Source organism: Bombus impatiens, unplaced genomic scaffold, assembly GCF_000188095.3.
Source record: "Bombus impatiens unplaced genomic scaffold, BIMP_2.2 scf_0317, whole genome shotgun sequence".
NCBI classification, from domain to species: domain Eukaryota; kingdom Metazoa; phylum Arthropoda; class Insecta; order Hymenoptera; family Apidae; genus Bombus; species Bombus impatiens.
This window is the reverse complement of record NT_176736.1, coordinates 42,828-59,316: the sequence shown is the minus strand read 5'-3', so window position 1 is coordinate 59,316 and position 16,489 is coordinate 42,828. Positions and strand designations below refer to the sequence as shown.

At 34.9% G+C, this 16,489-nt stretch overlaps 3 protein-coding genes across 5 annotated transcripts; 1 reads left to right on the top strand and 2 right to left on the bottom strand.

Annotated features, from left to right (window-relative positions):
- Nucleotides 1-120: 120 nt before the first annotated feature.
- Nucleotides 121-3,590, top strand: LOC100740415 (glyceraldehyde-3-phosphate dehydrogenase 2). 2 transcript variants are annotated; one of them, XM_012384967.3, is made up of 5 exons: nucleotides 121-260; nucleotides 1,772-1,871; nucleotides 1,939-2,178; nucleotides 2,267-2,521; nucleotides 2,615-3,590. In XM_012384967.3, exons 2-5 carry the CDS (start codon nucleotides 1,794-1,796, stop codon nucleotides 3,041-3,043), a joined length of 1,002 nt encoding a protein of 333 aa, XP_012240390.1. In that variant the 5' UTR covers nucleotides 121-260; nucleotides 1,772-1,793; the 3' UTR covers nucleotides 3,044-3,590. The 2 variants fall into 2 exon arrangements, with proteins under 2 accessions (XP_012240390.1, XP_033176295.1); XM_033320404.1 differs by lacking the exon at nucleotides 121-260 and having other exon boundaries at nucleotides 1,753-1,871.
- Nucleotides 3,591-4,818: 1,228 nt separating this feature from the next.
- Nucleotides 4,819-8,505, bottom strand: LOC100749560 (ralBP1-associated Eps domain-containing protein 1). Of its 2 annotated transcripts, none has more exons than XM_012384966.3 (5): nucleotides 8,011-8,505; nucleotides 5,862-7,137; nucleotides 5,708-5,772; nucleotides 5,287-5,383; nucleotides 4,819-5,200 (listed from the first exon to the last, which is right to left on the bottom strand). In XM_012384966.3, exons 1-5 carry the CDS (start codon nucleotides 8,182-8,184, stop codon nucleotides 5,019-5,021), a joined length of 1,794 nt encoding a protein of 597 aa, XP_012240389.1. In that variant the 5' UTR covers nucleotides 8,185-8,505; the 3' UTR covers nucleotides 4,819-5,018. The 2 variants fall into 2 exon arrangements, with proteins under 2 accessions (XP_012240389.1, XP_003489153.1); XM_003489105.4 differs by having other exon boundaries at nucleotides 5,287-5,488; nucleotides 8,011-8,504.
- Nucleotides 8,506-8,654: 149 nt separating this feature from the next.
- LOC100744535 lies at nucleotides 8,655-16,466 on the bottom strand. Its single transcript, XM_012384964.3, has 5 exons — nucleotides 15,254-16,466; nucleotides 11,433-14,792; nucleotides 10,070-10,908; nucleotides 9,860-10,003; nucleotides 8,655-9,595 (listed from the first exon to the last, which is right to left on the bottom strand). Exons 1-5 carry the CDS (start codon nucleotides 15,483-15,485, stop codon nucleotides 9,374-9,376), a joined length of 4,797 nt encoding a protein of 1,598 aa, XP_012240387.1. The 5' UTR covers nucleotides 15,486-16,466; the 3' UTR covers nucleotides 8,655-9,373.
- Nucleotides 16,467-16,489: the final 23 nt, after the last annotated feature.

The window sequence follows — 16,489 nt, the reverse complement described above, 5'->3', positions numbered from 1 at the left end:
GTAAATCTGTATTAATTTTATCTACCTAATTCATTTTTTAAATACACAAATGTTACACGAGAACAAATTTATATCTAGCGGCTTCTGAATACGTCGATAGGAACGTGTACTCACGTGATCCGAGAATAGCCGATGATGTGCGAAAATAAGGAACGGTTACAGCGCATACGCCTAAAACTGGTACCGGTTATATTAACGTTGCCTGCCCTTCAAATGACACTGCTTTTGCGGTAAGCGTAGCGTTCAGATTGCTTTTTCACGTAAGTACCACTAGTTTAGAACTAACTCTTAATTTATCGTATGTTTTCCTACAATTTAATTTTTCCACTACGTCATATTTATATACAATAAACTACAGTCTTTCAATTGATGTTAATAAAACAATAATAAAATTCAGAATTTTGCTTATATCTAGGATTACATAGCATGTTCTTAGTACATGTACGTTTTATTCACACCGGTTGATATGACGTCATTCAAACTAAGTATCTTTCTATAATAATTTTTGCGGTAGTAGATACAAAATCTGTTCCAGAATCTCTGCGAAAGCGTGTACTGATATCTTTCTAATATGTCTGAATTTGTCTTTTCGTCCAATCACATTATTTCAATTTTTATTAGCGTTGGTTTTATTATATTTGTTACATATATGCTATGTATTTCATTCCTACTCACGTAACCCAACTTTTTTACATACTACGAATTTGTTCGATCTCGACATTGTACAACATTAATTATTTAAAAACGAAATTCAGAATTCACGAACTTTATTAAATATGAAATTATTTGTGAAAGATTTTGATTTTATGAAAAAATCTACTTTTATGCATACATATGTGTTCTTAATTTGATGTAACATAATCTTTTACAAAATAGATTTTGTTACCGTTATATTAGTATTTTTATATGTTTTGAAAAAAATCTAAAAGCTATATATTAAAATTCAGACAATTATTAAAAGCTACTAGTTTTATTTTAATATAAATATAAATATAAATTATAGTAACGAATTTTTAAATCGAATAAGATAGTAATACGATTCATTCTACATACTAATATACATTCCGCTACATACATTTCTTTTGTAATGTTTCAATATTATTACAAATAATATTGAATATAAAATATGTGTATGCACATACATACATCATCGTAAAAGTCGAAGCATGAATATGTGAAAAAGGTCACGTTCGTCTTTAAGTACAAATTGGCGTTGAGAGATCTTATTGACCTTGAGTGACCTTTAATATTAAACCTTGTTTTATAAGACAAATATCTGAATTATAATATTATTTCTGTTTGTAATAAATTATTTAATTTAATAATGCAGACTACAGAAATCGTTTTTAATACTAATGCAAGAATATTAAAAACATCCAACTTTATTTGATGTATCTATGTTTATACATTAAATTATTCATGTTTTCGTTAGAGCAGTAATATTTACAACAAAACACAATTGAATTTACAATAAATCAAAATATGCATATATGTGTATTTTACATTATGAATTATTTATATTTCAATATTTTTATATTTGTAATCTAATCAAAAAAATAATGCTATGCTTTAAATTTAATTATACCAAATAACATTCTGAATATAAAATCATTATAAATCGAAAAAATATATTACACCTATTTGAGGTTATGCCGTTATTATTGGGATTAACTTCACTTATATCGATCACACAAAAATTACTTTATAAAAGCAAATTGGTATATGCCGAGTCAAAAATATGTTATCAAAAGATAAACCGCACATTTTCCAGTTGCATAGAAGAAGACGACGACATGAGCAAAATCGGAATCAACGGATTCGGCCGCATTGGTCGTCTTGTGCTTAGGGCCTCTCTTGATCGTGGTGCCCAGGTAAATAATTTGTTAATTTCATATGCTTTTGTACTTTCAACTTTTTTCATTATTATAATTTTAATAGGTTGTAGCTATTAATGATCCCTTTATTGGTTTGGACTATATGGTATATATGTTCAAATATGACTCCACTCATGGAAGATTTAAGGGAGAGGTCAAAGCCGAAAATGGTTGCTTAGTTGTCAATGGCAATAAAATTGCTGTGTTCAGTGAGCGCGAGCCAAAAGCTATTCCATGGGCAAAAGCTGGAGCTGAATATGTTGTAGAATCTACTGGAGTCTTCACTACCATAGAAAAGGCTTCTGTATGTACAAACCTGTATATTTATTTTAAAAAGAGAGAGGGAGAGAGAGAAATGTATTCATATATAAATAATTATTTTAATCTTTTAGGCTCATTTGGAAGGTGGTGCAAAGAAAGTTATTATTTCTGCACCGTCAGCTGATGCACCTATGTTTGTTGTTGGTGTTAACTTGGAAGCTTATAATCCAAGTTATAAAGTTATCTCTAATGCTTCCTGCACTACTAATTGTTTAGCTCCTCTTGCTAAAGTTATTCATGACAATTTTGAAATCGTTGAGGGTCTTATGACTACTGTACATGCTATTACTGCTACTCAGAAAACTGTTGATGGACCTTCTGGAAAGGTATATCAAATTTTTTCTAATAATATATTTCTTCACTCTATAATTGGTTTTTGTTTCATCATACTTAATGTTTCCTATTTGGTTTTATAACAGTTATGGCGTGACGGTCGCGGTGCAGCACAAAATATTATTCCAGCTGCAACTGGTGCAGCTAAAGCTGTTGGTAAAGTCATTCCAGCCCTTAATGGAAAACTGACTGGTATGGCATTCCGTGTACCGGTACATAATGTATCGGTTGTTGACTTAACGGTTAGACTTGCCAAACCTGCGTCCTATGATGCTATTAAGGCTAAAATAAAGGAAGCTGCTGAAGGACCCTTGAAGGGAATTTTGGGATATACAGAAGATGATGTAGTATCTTCCGATTTTATTGGTGATAACCACTCCAGTATTTTTGATGCTAAAGCCGGCATACCTTTGAATGATAACTTTGTTAAGTTAATTTCGTGGTATGATAATGAATATGGTTATTCTAACCGCGTCGTTGATTTAATTAAGTACATACAAACAAAAGATAACTAAAATTTTACTCATATTTATGTGTAACACATTTCGTAAACTGTTCTATATGATAATGTTATATGAGTTATATATCGTTATTTTATAGATACTTCAGATTAAATAACATTCTAACCAGTAGAGTTTCCAACCAACAATTGAGAATGTAAGATTGAGAATATTTTTAGTAAACCGTTTCTTTCGCACATTACATAGTTGTAACTAATAATATCTAGGCAAAACAAGTACAAAAGGAAGCTGGTTTTAGGGTTTGTCACATTACTTAATTCGAATTTCTGTTTATGGTTTTCAAATATGTTCATAAATATATTCAAGTGCAAGTATAACGCATATTTATGAGAGTTATGTAGTCAACTGTAACGTAAATTATTCTTGGATCATATATAATATTATCTAAGTAAGAGTAATGTATGTTACATTCAATTACTTTATATCATTTTATTCATTCATCAACATTCACAACCAAGATTTTAACATATTTGTGATTTCTTCCTGTAATATTATTTGCCATTCAAGACATTGATATCAATAAAAATTGTTATGAAACTAAGAGAATGTTTTATTTAGTCTTTGAACATTTCTTTATCTTCTTATATATTGATACATTTTTACAGCATTATATGAATAGTAGGAATGGAATAAATCAACAGTTAACTTCCAGTTAACTTACATAATAGTTAACTCATATACTTTCTGTACAACTTCTGTACATTTACAAAAAGATATTTTAATATGATTATTGATTGGAATATTTCTAAATAACTTTAACAAAAGTTCTGGCCATCAGAAGTGGCTGCAATATTAATTACAATATTCTTAAAGTATTGTATTATATGGCACAAGGAATAGTTACTTTATATTTCTCATTTATATTAAATTAGTTTTTATAATGAGATATCGAACAAAACATTTTGCAGAACATTACGTTTATATACAAATTAAGTCATACGATTTATGATGTAATATTTTTTATTCCGATTGAAAACAATACGTTGAATAATCTATGTAGAACAAAAGTAATCCATAAAAATTGAAAGTATCAACGTTTCTTTTTAAAGTATATTTATTCTTTGAGTGTTCTGTTCCTGCAGACTTCATTTTCTCTCATTCCTTGTTCTAATTCTATTTGCTATGTACAATTATCATCATGAAATGAAATACATTGTTACACTTTAGGAATACCAATTTGTTATGTCATGCTGTGAAAAATTTGATAGTACAGCAATACGAAAATACAGTTTTATTTTGTTGTCGTAAACAATAAATATCTATTACTCGCTTTTATAGTATGTTTTTTTTATAGTTTTGTAGTATACAATAATCATCAAGCTTTCACTATAGCTTGATGCGATTATTCAACTTTAAAAACTTTGTAATATATAAAGAACTATTTCTCAGCAATTTAGTACAGTACTATGCATAAAAAATATAAGTTTTTAAAATTATTTGAACGTTAAAATGCTGTAACATTTGAATACTAGAGAGTGGCAGATGTTACTACAATATTTGTACCCACGCTTCTATAATGCACACTGGAATTATCTGTGAAAGAGGACAAAATGTGAATAATAGCGTAACCACAAAGAATTTTCATTGATATTTCTTCAACGTTTCTGTTCTAGAATGAAAGAAATATCCATTTCCTTTCAATAATACAATTATTCAAGAGCAATTTAAATATTTCTATTAGTAAACCATACATTATTAAAACATGGAAAATATATAAAGGGACATTTAAAATCTAATATTTTACTAATTAACGATAGAAATAGGTTGAATATTTAACATTGGATAATTTTTATTACTACCTGCTCTGTAATGTTATTTTTTGGTTACGCTAACTGTTGTGGATGTACGAAACTTTGCAAAAGGAAATACTCTAGACTAGCATGACACATGAGTTACTCGATTTTACAACAAATTTAGGAAAAATTAATAATTCATAGTTTGGAGTTTTTACAAATGATAACAAATTACATCATGTTAAAAGTAAAAGCTTTGCACGAAGATTTATACGTTCCTGAAGTGCGCTAGCTAATTCTCGTGTTAATTCTTCACAAACTAATCGCAGTTCGGCATTTTTCTCTCGTAATTCTTGTAATGTTAATTTCTTTGATTCTTCTAATTCATCCTTGGGAGCATCTTCATCTCCTTCTCGCTCTGTAAATGAAGCAAAAAGTTAAGAGATGATAATACTCTGTACATTGAAATTCAAATAAGAAAAATAAAGAAAATGAAAAACTCACTTGGACTGGGTTTTCTATAAATATGAAATGCACCACAGACACCAGTAAATTGCTGTGATTGTGGAGTTTCCAGAGGTGGATTTTCAGGTAGTTCGCTCTTTGGAGAAAAGTGAGAAAAATCAGCAACAAAACCTTGACTTTCATTTAAGGCTTTTTGTCCTTCTCCCTCACTTTTTTGACCAACCAATTTTCGAGGTGAAGTCTGTAGTAGAGATACATGACAAAATTTTCTTTATAACAATAATTTTGCCTACATATTTTAACTTTCCGAATCCATAACATTGTTAACATCTAAAGTATCTGAAATATCTACTGTGCGGATCCATAAAAAGCAGCTTAATTAAATGTAGTTCTCATTATTAATAATTTTAATCTAGGTGTTTGGTAATAGAATGATTAAAAAATGGATAAAAGTACTTACAATTCCAGGAGAGATTCTTGGTGGAACTAGCGGAGGTGCTCCAAGGAAACTTTGACCATTTTTCCCTACAAGAACGCGCACAGTTTGAAGCGTAAAACTTTGCTTTCTCAGCCACAGATGAAAAGTATCGCAGAGTATTGGTAGCAACATATACCTAATTTATTAAGATCAAGACTAGAACTTCTTGCATGTGTTCTGTATGGTCTGGGTGGTGGTGGAGGTGGTGGTTCCTTCTTTGGAGTTACTATAATAGCTTCTTCAGGAGGTGGAGGTGGTTTTTTTATGAGAGGTCGTTGCACCAATGCACTTGCAGTACGTTGGAGATCGTCATCTCCCAACGTAGTGCAGCTGCTACTGTTACCATTTGCTCCAGAGGCAAGAATCGCTGCTTCAGGTGTTAAACGTAATGGTACCGGATGTAGAATTTTAGGATCTTTTTCAACAGCAGATTTTTGAAAATCAAAATTCACTAGTTGCAAACCTGGGCTAGTTAAAGAACTGCTAGTCCCAGTTGGTGAATCAACAAATTTTGTCCATTCTTTATTTCTTTCACGAGTACCAGTGGTATTAGGTGGAGTTTTTTGAGTAATTGTAGTTTGTGGAATAGGTGGTGGACCAGTTTTTTGCTTAAGCAAAGGAATTAATAAAGGTGGAGGTAAGACATCAGGTAGAGGCACATGATTTCTTCGTAACACAACAAGATGCATAGCCACAAAAAATTCTTGTAAACTCAACGCTCCATCTCTGGTAATATCCGCAAGTTGCCAAATGCGACTAAGTTCTCCTAAAGGAAGTCCAGACTTTTCAAAAAATGTTCTGGCTATGGGTCCGTGTAAAAGCCCCTCAGGATCAAGTTGCAATTGTGTAAATTGAGCAGCATAATATTCACGCTGTTCATCACTAATTATCCATACTTCTTCAGGTGGAAACGAGCCATCACCATCTCCATCACCTTCATCACTGCTATGACGTTCTGAACTTTCTTCTTCGGTTCCTAGTAATTGCCTCTGCTCTTCGGATACCAACAATCCTTGCCAACCTCCAGATACAGAATCTAATATAGTTTCACCACCTATGTCATTGTTTCTTTCCTGTATTATACTATTTGTTGGAGTAGGTGAATCTGTACTACCGCCAGTTTCCCTTGGAGATTCTGCTTCACTTTCACTTTCTGTGGTACTCTCAGGAGCATGTCGATGACTTTTTACAGCTCTGTTTGAATCTGAACTTCTTCTATCATCTTCTTCCCCAGATGCTGGCCAAGTAAATCTTGGTAAGGTAATAACATCCAAGGGCATAGTAATTATATCTTTACGGATACTAAGTCCTGCTTGATGAGCTGCTACAAGTTTCAACAGTACATAAAATTGTTTCTTTCCAAGATGTGTACCAATGTGTGCTGCTTCAGTTCCAAAACAGATATCCAATATCTATAAATCAGAAAAATTTATTTTGCAAATAAACATAATTAGTATTTTATTTAAATTTGTCTAATTTAAATATAAATATTCTTATATCTATAGTTGTGCATATCTATAATACATTATTTACAAATAATGAATATCATACAAGAAGCAATAAATTACATTAATATATGTATAACAAATACTTACGAAAGTAATATAAAAGTTTCTTATGCTCAAATAACATTTGACAATATTTCTCAAACAATTCATACTTTTATTTTATATTCTACTTTGTTTATCAACAAAATAAAATATCTTAAATATTATCATCAATCTACTTTATTTGAAATAAACTATTAACATAAGGTTCGTTTCATGTATTTTAAAAATATTGTTTAAATTTGAGAAATTTGAAATTTCTCATTACTTTGTTATTTTGCAAAACTTCGGAGAAATACTGAAATTGATGTATTCTTTAAACTAATTTGCAAATGTATCTTCATACATTTGATGATCATTGTAATTTTCATTATTTAATTTTATACTAGAAATTTTTAACATATACATATTGAGAATAATAACATATCGGTATTGACATTGTGACAAAATCGATCATTAAACTATTATAAAAATACTGACTGATTTTTTTATTCGGAAATGTAAGTACGTAACTGTTTAGTTGGTCATTTAATTAGGATACTTATAATCACTTCGTAACAGTTCCTTAATTCTAACCTTCATAAGCCTTTGTAATTTGCCGATATCACGTCACGTTCGACAAATTAAACGCCCACTTCTATATGATTAAAGAGATGTTATGATCTCAATATTGCAATCGCGTGTGTGACAGAAAACCAACAGCTGACAGACTACGTACAATGAGTTGATATAATTTACCTTCATCGTGACAACCCCTGGTAAATTCGCCGAGCGCAGTAGTTCGGCAACTTTGATCACCGGCACACTGTCGCTGTCTGCATTTTCACAGCAATAACTAAAAATATCTTCATAATATTGATGTTCGGTCATCGTCAGGTGAAGACTCGCCATCGTAATCGACTCCCAATCCATCTTGGCGACAAGTCAGAGCGGAGCAATGAACCGCTTCTACACTCGTTCTCGTTACGTACAAACTGGGTCCGTTCTCTTTCTCTACTCTCCTCCTCTCTCACACCTTTTAGCTTTTCTTCTATCCGTCTCCGTTGTTGTCCTTCCGTTCTTAACACGGTCTGCTTCACAGGACGGTCGTCTCCAGTATATAGTCACATTGCACGATGATATGATGATCTTGACGAATCCCTTGGGAATGTAAGGCACACCATTTGTAGACTACACCCCATGCATCACAAAATTACCGCTCGACCGCCATCTTTCTGTTCCCTCTGTGTTTGACATTATTATAATCCATGTGCGCATACTACCTGAACTGACATTTCTACAGTATGTGCGCATTAACTTTACTGGAATATAGAGGCTATACTGCGCATGCGTTTTCTTTCATCGCGATAACGCGGGATTTTCCATTTTTTTCAACTATTTTATTTGGTCAATTTTTTATTTGCTTGACAGTACAATTTTATATTATAGTAGTTCTTTTTTTTCTCGTATAATATATTTTACGCATATTGATCACATTACAAATGGAAAATTATTTTATTTTTATAATATTTCAATCGTTTTCACTATTTTCGTTTAATGCTTTATGCCTCAATCTGAATGAAGGACAAAATGCTCAAATTATTTTTCTTTTAGTGATAATTGAGTATTCTCAAGTTGTGGGCTATGATCATTGCAACGTTATTAAGTAATTCGTATTACTATCTTTTTTCATATATATATATAATATCAATGATATAAAAAGAGCAAGTAACTATCGTCTTGTTTCGCATTTAAGATGCATTATCTTATACGGAGGTATGTACCAGAAAACAAAGCGTTTAAACTTTCACTTGTTTGAAAATAGACGAAAAATGTTTTAACGTAGCAAGCTGCATTACGAAAGAAAAACCGTAGAACGCTTACGACGCGACAACAATACGAACTGATGCGTGACTAGAGCGTATTATTATGACCGATCCTTACAGATATACTTAATTTCGAATCTAACAATTTTACATAAACTCCATGTAATCAGTTATCTGTTAATCTAATAGTAATATGAATTATAGATGCACAACAAAATGTCACCACGAATGATAGACACGATAATTCTCCAAGCGCAGTTTGATGTCGCAGAAAGCACATACTCTAATGAGCAATATTATATGTTATTGGTAATCGAAGAAGACAGACATTTCTTCGTGTTGCCGTAACGTCCAGTTACCGGTTTTTGACCAGCCGTCTTAAAGCGATGCAGCACTGGCGAACTTTCTCTTGGACTACCGCTAATATTATCGAAGTCCCAACTCGCAAAATGTTCCTCGAATAGTTCTTCGAGTTTCTTCGACAGTATTTCAATTGTCTTTACTCGATCATGATCATCCTGCGATCAGATGATTAAGGAAACTTTATACTCGTAGTAGAAATAAAAGTTTTCGATAACACATTCGAAGATTACAATAGGTCTTGCCACTTTATTCAAATTCCTATGCAATATTGACTGCATTATATCCACGATGAATATTAAATATTATTTATTGAAAAACTATATTAGTTCAGACCATATATCGTAGCTCAATCATACTAATTTAATTCTCTACATGTCTAGCAAAGATTAGAAAATCGATAAATAAAATAGCCTGCGTACCTTGTGATATAATTTTGAATTATAAACGATACGACGAAAGTCTCTAACCACGTGTTCTACTTTATGGTAAACTCGATTCTTTAGTTTGTATTCAACCGTTTCCAGGAACATCGGACTTTTAATAACTTTACAATAGTCTTCGATCTAAAAGAAGATTATATAATTATCCATTTACGATTTAAAGAAATGGGCATATGCAAAGAAACTAACCGTGTGAGAAGAAGATTGTTTTCCATTATTGCTTCCTGAGGATGGACACTTGAAAATTTCTGCTTCTTCCATTTGCCAAACTGTTTGATGTATCATTTCTAATTTGCTAAGGGCAAGCGGACTGAGACTTTGTTTTCTTTTCGAGCTATACCATACGGACCAACCTCTATCACTGGCTTTCCCACCAAATTTCCCGTCTAAAAATTCGATGCATCCAGAATTCTCTCGTTTCTTCCCGTGTTTTGTTGCGATTGTAGATTTCGACGTTCCCTCCACTTGAGTATCATTGACCTCGAAATTTTTCGTAGCTTTCTTCCCGGAACATTTACGAGATCTATTATGCAAGAGATAATATGATTTTTCGAAATCTTTTCTTTGACACTTGCGTCCAGGGATCGGTATTACAGTGCTACAAATCGTCGATACGTTGGCAATATTTAATTTGCTCTTCTTGCAGAATTCTTTCTTCTCCGAGAAGGATGTACTTAAGGATGCGCAACGTCGAAGAGTCTCCGAATAAGTTGCCTTCCCTATGACACGCTCGGCCTCTCCCAACGTTGTTTGGCCATTGTTTAAGGAAATGCACGAACTTTTCCTCGAGCAAATAGTCTGTTGAAGATTCTTCACCGTCGTAGTTGTTGCGACTGTTGTTACGGTACTGTTGGTCACTAACGAAACAACGGGAGCCGGCTGTTCATTCTCTGTTACGGAACTGTTTGACGATTCTGAGCTATGTGGAACGGTATTGTTTTTTCGTCGTTTCTGCTTGTTTGCCATGTTAGCGTTGTTCAAAGTTTTGATTAACCACGAATCCGTTTTTACATTCATTTTACTAGAACCTGTTAACGGGTAGCTGCATAAAATATTGCGATATTTAATGCTGGAAGAACGGAAGTATTGCCTTAATGTGACATCAGACACATGTTTCCATTTACTTTTCTAAATATTTCAATATTTTATACGTACGGAACAAATACATAGTAAAGCTTGTTTTACTCTAAATACATTATATTATTATTATGATTCTTTAAAGCAGATTTACTCTCCCCCCCCCTTCTCTGTATGTTAATTTACAATTACGTGTTATGAAAATCTAAAGTTCTCAAATTTCCGTCCTTCTAGTATTAAAGCGATTAAATTTTATTTTTACTAAACAATTAGAATTAATGTTGGACATTGAAAGTAATTAAATACTCTGCTTGAATATCATAGTAATACGATAGTCGCGTAGAATGTATAGAATACGCAGAATACATACGACTTACGTTTTTAGTTCCAAAGCGATATGCGAATGTTTCGAATGAAAATGTTTTTCCGATAGAAGCGATATTTAGAATAAACTTTAAGCGATTATAATCATTACCATTTTTATTACCAGACAACTGTAGAGCTTCGTTGATACTTGTGTTGAGAGAAAAATGATTCGTGGAGCCCGAGTCATCTTCGGACGCTTCGTAGCTCGAAACGCCTCCGCAACCATCGTTACTGTCCTTTAAATTTTTCGAAAGGCTTTCGTCTAATTTTTCACGATCCTGCGCCGCTTGGGACGTTGTATCGTCATTATCGTTCTCTTTCACACTCTCAAACTTTTCGCTAACGTCGACTTGATCGATCTCTGTTTTCTTAAAGTCCGTATCCTCTTTTACGTTCAACGCTTCTAACAGAATCTCAGCGGAAGCGCAGGCTGCTTTCCAAGTAACATCTTCCGACACGGTATAATTGGATGTATCGGATCGTTTTAAAATCCTAGGTGAATTTTCAAGGGAGAAGGTAGGAGGTGGTACGATCGGAGTCGCCGGGAAAGGCACTTTCATTGTATTTGTGCAAGTATTAACATCGCTAGATATAGGTGCTGCGGTAGGTCGAGACACAGGAGTGGACGACGCCGGAGCGCAAAACGTTTTCTCTTTGTTGTTAACGTAATGATTGCGATGATTGTTCGAGGTCCCATTGGCAACGTTTCGAGATGCGGAGCTTTCTAAACGACGATTTGATCTTCTTTGATGTCTTTTTTTCGGCACGTTGTAACTTCCTGGTTTCATATATACTCTAACATCTTCGGAACTGTCATATTCTTCGGGTACCTGCTGCACTTGAACGCGATTATTGATCAAATTATAAGCGTTCCAGGGTGTAGTCTGAACGCTCTGTATATTTTGCAGCGTCTGGAACTGACGATTTGCGTCGATATGCAACTGTCTGATGCAGCTACCGAGATCCATCGTATTCTTTGACATTTCTGCGCGCGTCGACCCACGTGGCACAACAGTCTCCGTATTCACATCCGCCGGATTCATAAATGGCATTTGTCTGTTATCAGAGTTTCTCATACTGGCGAACCAAGCTGACAAATTGGCAGTCATTTCTTCCGATGATTTCTCCGGGATACTCGGTTCGATTTGGCTAAGCAGCGTCATCTTATCCTTTGGCACAGCCGCTAGCTCCAGTTGACTCGTGGACGATTTGCCAACATAAACCAAATCCATATTCGTTTTATTTCTGTGATTTTGTTCGAGGCTCTTTGAATTTTTACTACCGTAATCTACCGTATACGACGGACAAATAGCGTAACTAGGATAAAAATTTTCGTGGTCGTTGGCGGGTGGAAAGTACATAGATTCTAAACTAATGGAAGGGTTCAAAAACGAAGATTCCACCCTCGATAAACATTTTTGAGCATAATTGCTCTCAGAATTATCATCTAATTGTCGCTGTAGTCTAAACACGGTGTCGGTATTTTCCTGTGGCGAAACTTTATTTTCGGGGAATTCTTGTTTCTTCTCCTTGAATAACCATTGTCTAGAAGGATCCTGATTGCTTTCCGTAAGAATTTTGCTTCTCAGGTGAAAAAACTCTGCGTTCAGGGATTGCGTGGATGTGTCTGTCTTGGCAGAGGACGAACTTCCTCTCGAACGAAATCTACTATTCGGTTGACCCGCAGATTCCGCGTGCCCTAAGAACATATCAGGCACGGATTTCGTGCTGTCTATTGTCGTTAGGTTCTCAGTAACGGTCCACTTACTTCGTAATTTTGATTCTTTTTGGGACGACTGTTTCTCCTGGCTGGCATTGTACAGGCTGAAATTTCGTAGGCTGCCGGTCGATAACTGCGCACCGTTACTGGAATCTCGATTGTTCTTTTTATTATCGGGCTTCTGTTTCGATGTAATCATAGTTGAAGATGGATCAAACAAGTCGCGATTCGTGTAAACTGAAACGTCACCTGGAAAAGAGGTTCCAAATGATTCTGATCTTTGCTCGAAATTAGAAGCATTGCCGTTTTCTTCGAGCTTTAAGAAGGCGTGGATGATCTGATTCAGTAGCTCGTGTGTGCTCTCTTCCCACAAACGAAAACATCTCAGCAACTCGCAGTCGAATTTATCGTTCAAGCTTGGATAGTGCTGCTTATTCAAATAATTATCAAGAACAAGCCAACCGTTGCTAATGCGCAACAAAGCGTTTATCAGATCGCCGACGAAAACACGATCTCCGGCGAAAATTGGGAAACAAGTGGAAGATTTGGTAACTGCTGTTTTAGTGGCGGTAGACAGATTTTTCAACCAACTGCATCTGGCGTTTGTTTTGCAACTATCGTTTAAAACGATTTCGGCTTCCGTGCATCCCCAGTAAACGACTTTTCGCAACAGTTCCGGATACTGTGTCCTATCCAGGCACGGTCCGTCCGTTTGAACAGCTATCGACGTACCACTCCCATAATCCGTACAGAATTCGGTGAACCAAGTATTCTTATTTGACGCAGTATCGCCAGCTCCGCTAAACAACGGCGTCGAATTGGATTTCTCGGTTTTCGTTTCCTCTTTGTTAATATCGTTCGAAGATATGTTGCAAAGCGCTGAAACCATCTTTTCAGCCTCGATCGTAAAATCGAAGCTGGTAGACGATTCGTCGGAATAATGTTCCTCCTGCGTTTTTGTACACACGTTCGATGTAGCTTTTTCCGAAGAACTCGTCTTGGTTTCTCGGCTTGCCTCATCCTCTGTATTCGGTTTTATGTTGAACAAGTCGTTACAGGGAGAGGTAATCGTTTGAAGGGGCCATTCGTCGTAATTTTCAGATGATATCGGGGTAACTCGAGAGGTATCGACTGTAGGTATTTTGTTTTTGCCGACTTTAAGGGGCGCAATGTCAAGTGTGGCAGCAGTGGCTACAGGTTTATCTCTCTGTAGGCTACCGTAGACTAAACTCGCTGGATGATTAGGGTAGATTTGATTAGAGTGTACTGTTTGAACAGGACCCGTGACTTGGCCGTTGGTGAAATTTGCCGTGGCTGCGTAAGGACTGAGATTAGGAAATTGAAACGCTGAATTGCCATTAATTGCTTGCAAGTTGCAAGTGTTTGTAGCTGAGATATTATAATAGGAGCTGTGCGATGGTTGTTCCTGTTGCTGAATATTTTGTCGATCTTGAATTAGACAAAACGTTTGTACATCCGGAGGCTTAAAGTAGGGTTGTGGTATCAACGTAATTCCGGAATTGTTGTACTGATCGCCAGAGAAAGAGCCATGCGTGTACGTCGAGGAAGCAATTAAAAAGGAAGTAGTTGGTGGAAGTATCGGAGCATTGTTCGTCGTTTGATCATACAGAACCAGAGGTTTCGGGCTGTAGGATAACTGCTGTTGAATATGCTGCTGCTGCTGTTGTTGTTGGCAATATTGTTGATTTCGTACGAGCTTATTTTTGGCTGGCCATCTGCTGCTTTTGCCTATATTCATGGATGGGTTTGTACGAGAATCTTAGAAAATTGAAACCATTATTTAACATAAACATTGATACCGATAATTGATAACAATTAATATTTTCCACCAACGGTAATATCATTCTCATTGTACAAAATTCAGTTTGTATATCTGTTATTAATTATTAATTCTTTCCTTCCTTTCCAATAGAAAGGAAAAATTCTTGAAATCCCCCCCCCCCCAAAAGAAAAGGAAGTATAATCGATAAACGCAAGATCCTATTAACTGGATCAGTGATAAAACGAATTCTGTGGTTGTCGATAAAAAGATTGCAGTCGGTGGAAGTATGTAATCGTTAATTTGGTGCAAATAACAATCACATCTTTTACTCGTTTAAAGATGAACTAATTATCGTAATATTTTTTAAAGCTATCTTTTTTTTAAGTATTTAAAATGTACCAAATTTTAAAAGGAAACGTAGTTACACCTTGTATATGCAAAGGAGCAGGATTAGCGAGACCAGCGTTACGTTGCGTTCCTGGATAAATACACGAAGGATGCAGACCACTTCCGCATGCTTGAAGAGTTAAGGTTGGATTAGCTATAGGACCATAAAGAATTTGTTGTTGCTGCGGATGTACGAGGGACGACGGGGTTGATGCGGACGGAATCGAAGATTGTATGGACGATCGACTAGCTCGTGCGGCTGTAGGGTGCATGATCCACCTAACCCCGGCTTGAATACGATCCTCTCGTTGTCTTCTTACTTTTCAACCTCTGTTTAAGGAAATAATTTATTCTATTTATCACACGCGCCTAAGATTCGTAATTTCGAATCGATGCGCGAAGTATTGACACTTTTGTATTAAATCATTTTGAATTAAAATAAAATAAAATTGAAGAGAAATGTTGTTAACAAACGATACGTATAGCTAACGATATTTTATCCAAACGAAATGAACTTGGCTACTATGTCAGCTGTTATTTGACACGTCGTTAACCTAAGCACATTTCCCTTTGATTTATTTTATGCATATACAACGACGAAGAAGTTTCGTTTTACCTGATATTCAGATGCCTCTTTGTTCCTCTTGAGTAAACCATTTGTGTTCGATAAACGATGCAATAATATAATCGATGACGAAAAGAGTGACAAAGTAAGGAAATGTCTTCACGAGGACGACAGGTAATGAGATAAAATCATATCGAGCTTAAATAGGTACAGCACAGGAGAACAGAGAAAGGAAAGGGTTTAAACTCTTAACGAATGAACTTGCGGTTAAATCAAAGAACTCGATGTTAATCCAGGATTTTCCAAAATTGCTCCACTCCTTTCTCGAGTCAACAAATGTACATGTTATCGTTTTTCTCGTCTAACGTTTCTTCTCTCACGGAAACAAATCGAAATTCCTTGCGAACGAGAAATGACCAAACTTATATATACATATTGAAAGGCAAATGGTAATCTACGAAATAAAAGTCAACGAACATCACGAAGAAAAATGGCAGATTACTGGCTGTTGACCTAAAACAAAATTCTCTACGCGGAACAATGAAACGAGCGAAAAATTTGACGTACGGCGTGGGTATTTTTATCCATGAATTATCTAACGTTTTCAACGTACCTGTTAATCTTGTATAAATTTCAAATACTTTCGATCTCATTAAATCACATAAAAAATAGATATGTTTCGCGATCGATTTTAAGAATAAAGTAAATTAC

What these genes read in the sequence shown, in the direction of transcription:
- LOC100740415 (XM_012384967.3), top strand. Translation starts at nt 1,794, where the DNA reads ATGAGCAAAATCGGAATCAACGGATTCGGCCGCATTGGTCGTCTTGTG. An exon ending in CTCTTGATCGTGGTGCCCAG is followed by an intron (nt 1,872 to 1,938) that starts GTAAATAATTTG and finishes TAATTTTAATAG; the next exon opens with GTTGTAGCTATTAATGATCC. An exon ending in CTACCATAGAAAAGGCTTCT is followed by an intron (nt 2,179 to 2,266) that starts GTATGTACAAAC and finishes TTAATCTTTTAG; the next exon opens with GCTCATTTGGAAGGTGGTGC.
- LOC100749560 (XM_003489105.4), bottom strand. Translation starts at nt 8,184, where the DNA reads ATGGATTGGGAGTCGATTACGATGGCGAGTCTTCACCTGACGATGACC. An exon ending in TCTTGATCTTAATAAATTAG is followed by an intron (nt 5,773 to 5,861) that starts GTATATGTTGCT and finishes GCGTTCTTGTAG; the next exon opens with GGAAAAATGGTCAAAGTTTC. An exon ending in TTATAGAAAACCCAGTCCAA is followed by an intron (nt 5,201 to 5,286) that starts GTGAGTTTTTCA and finishes CTTCATTTACAG; the next exon opens with AGCGAGAAGGAGATGAAGAT.
- LOC100744535 (XM_012384964.3), bottom strand. Translation starts at nt 15,485, where the DNA reads ATGCACCCTACAGCCGCACGAGCTAGTCGATCGTCCATACAATCTTCG. An exon ending in TGCTCCTTTGCATATACAAG is followed by an intron (nt 14,793 to 15,253) that starts GTGTAACTACGT and finishes CCATGAATATAG; the next exon opens with GCAAAAGCAGCAGATGGCCA. An exon ending in GTTGTCTGGTAATAAAAATG is followed by an intron (nt 10,909 to 11,432) that starts GTAATGATTATA and finishes ACCCGTTAACAG; the next exon opens with GTTCTAGTAAAATGAATGTA.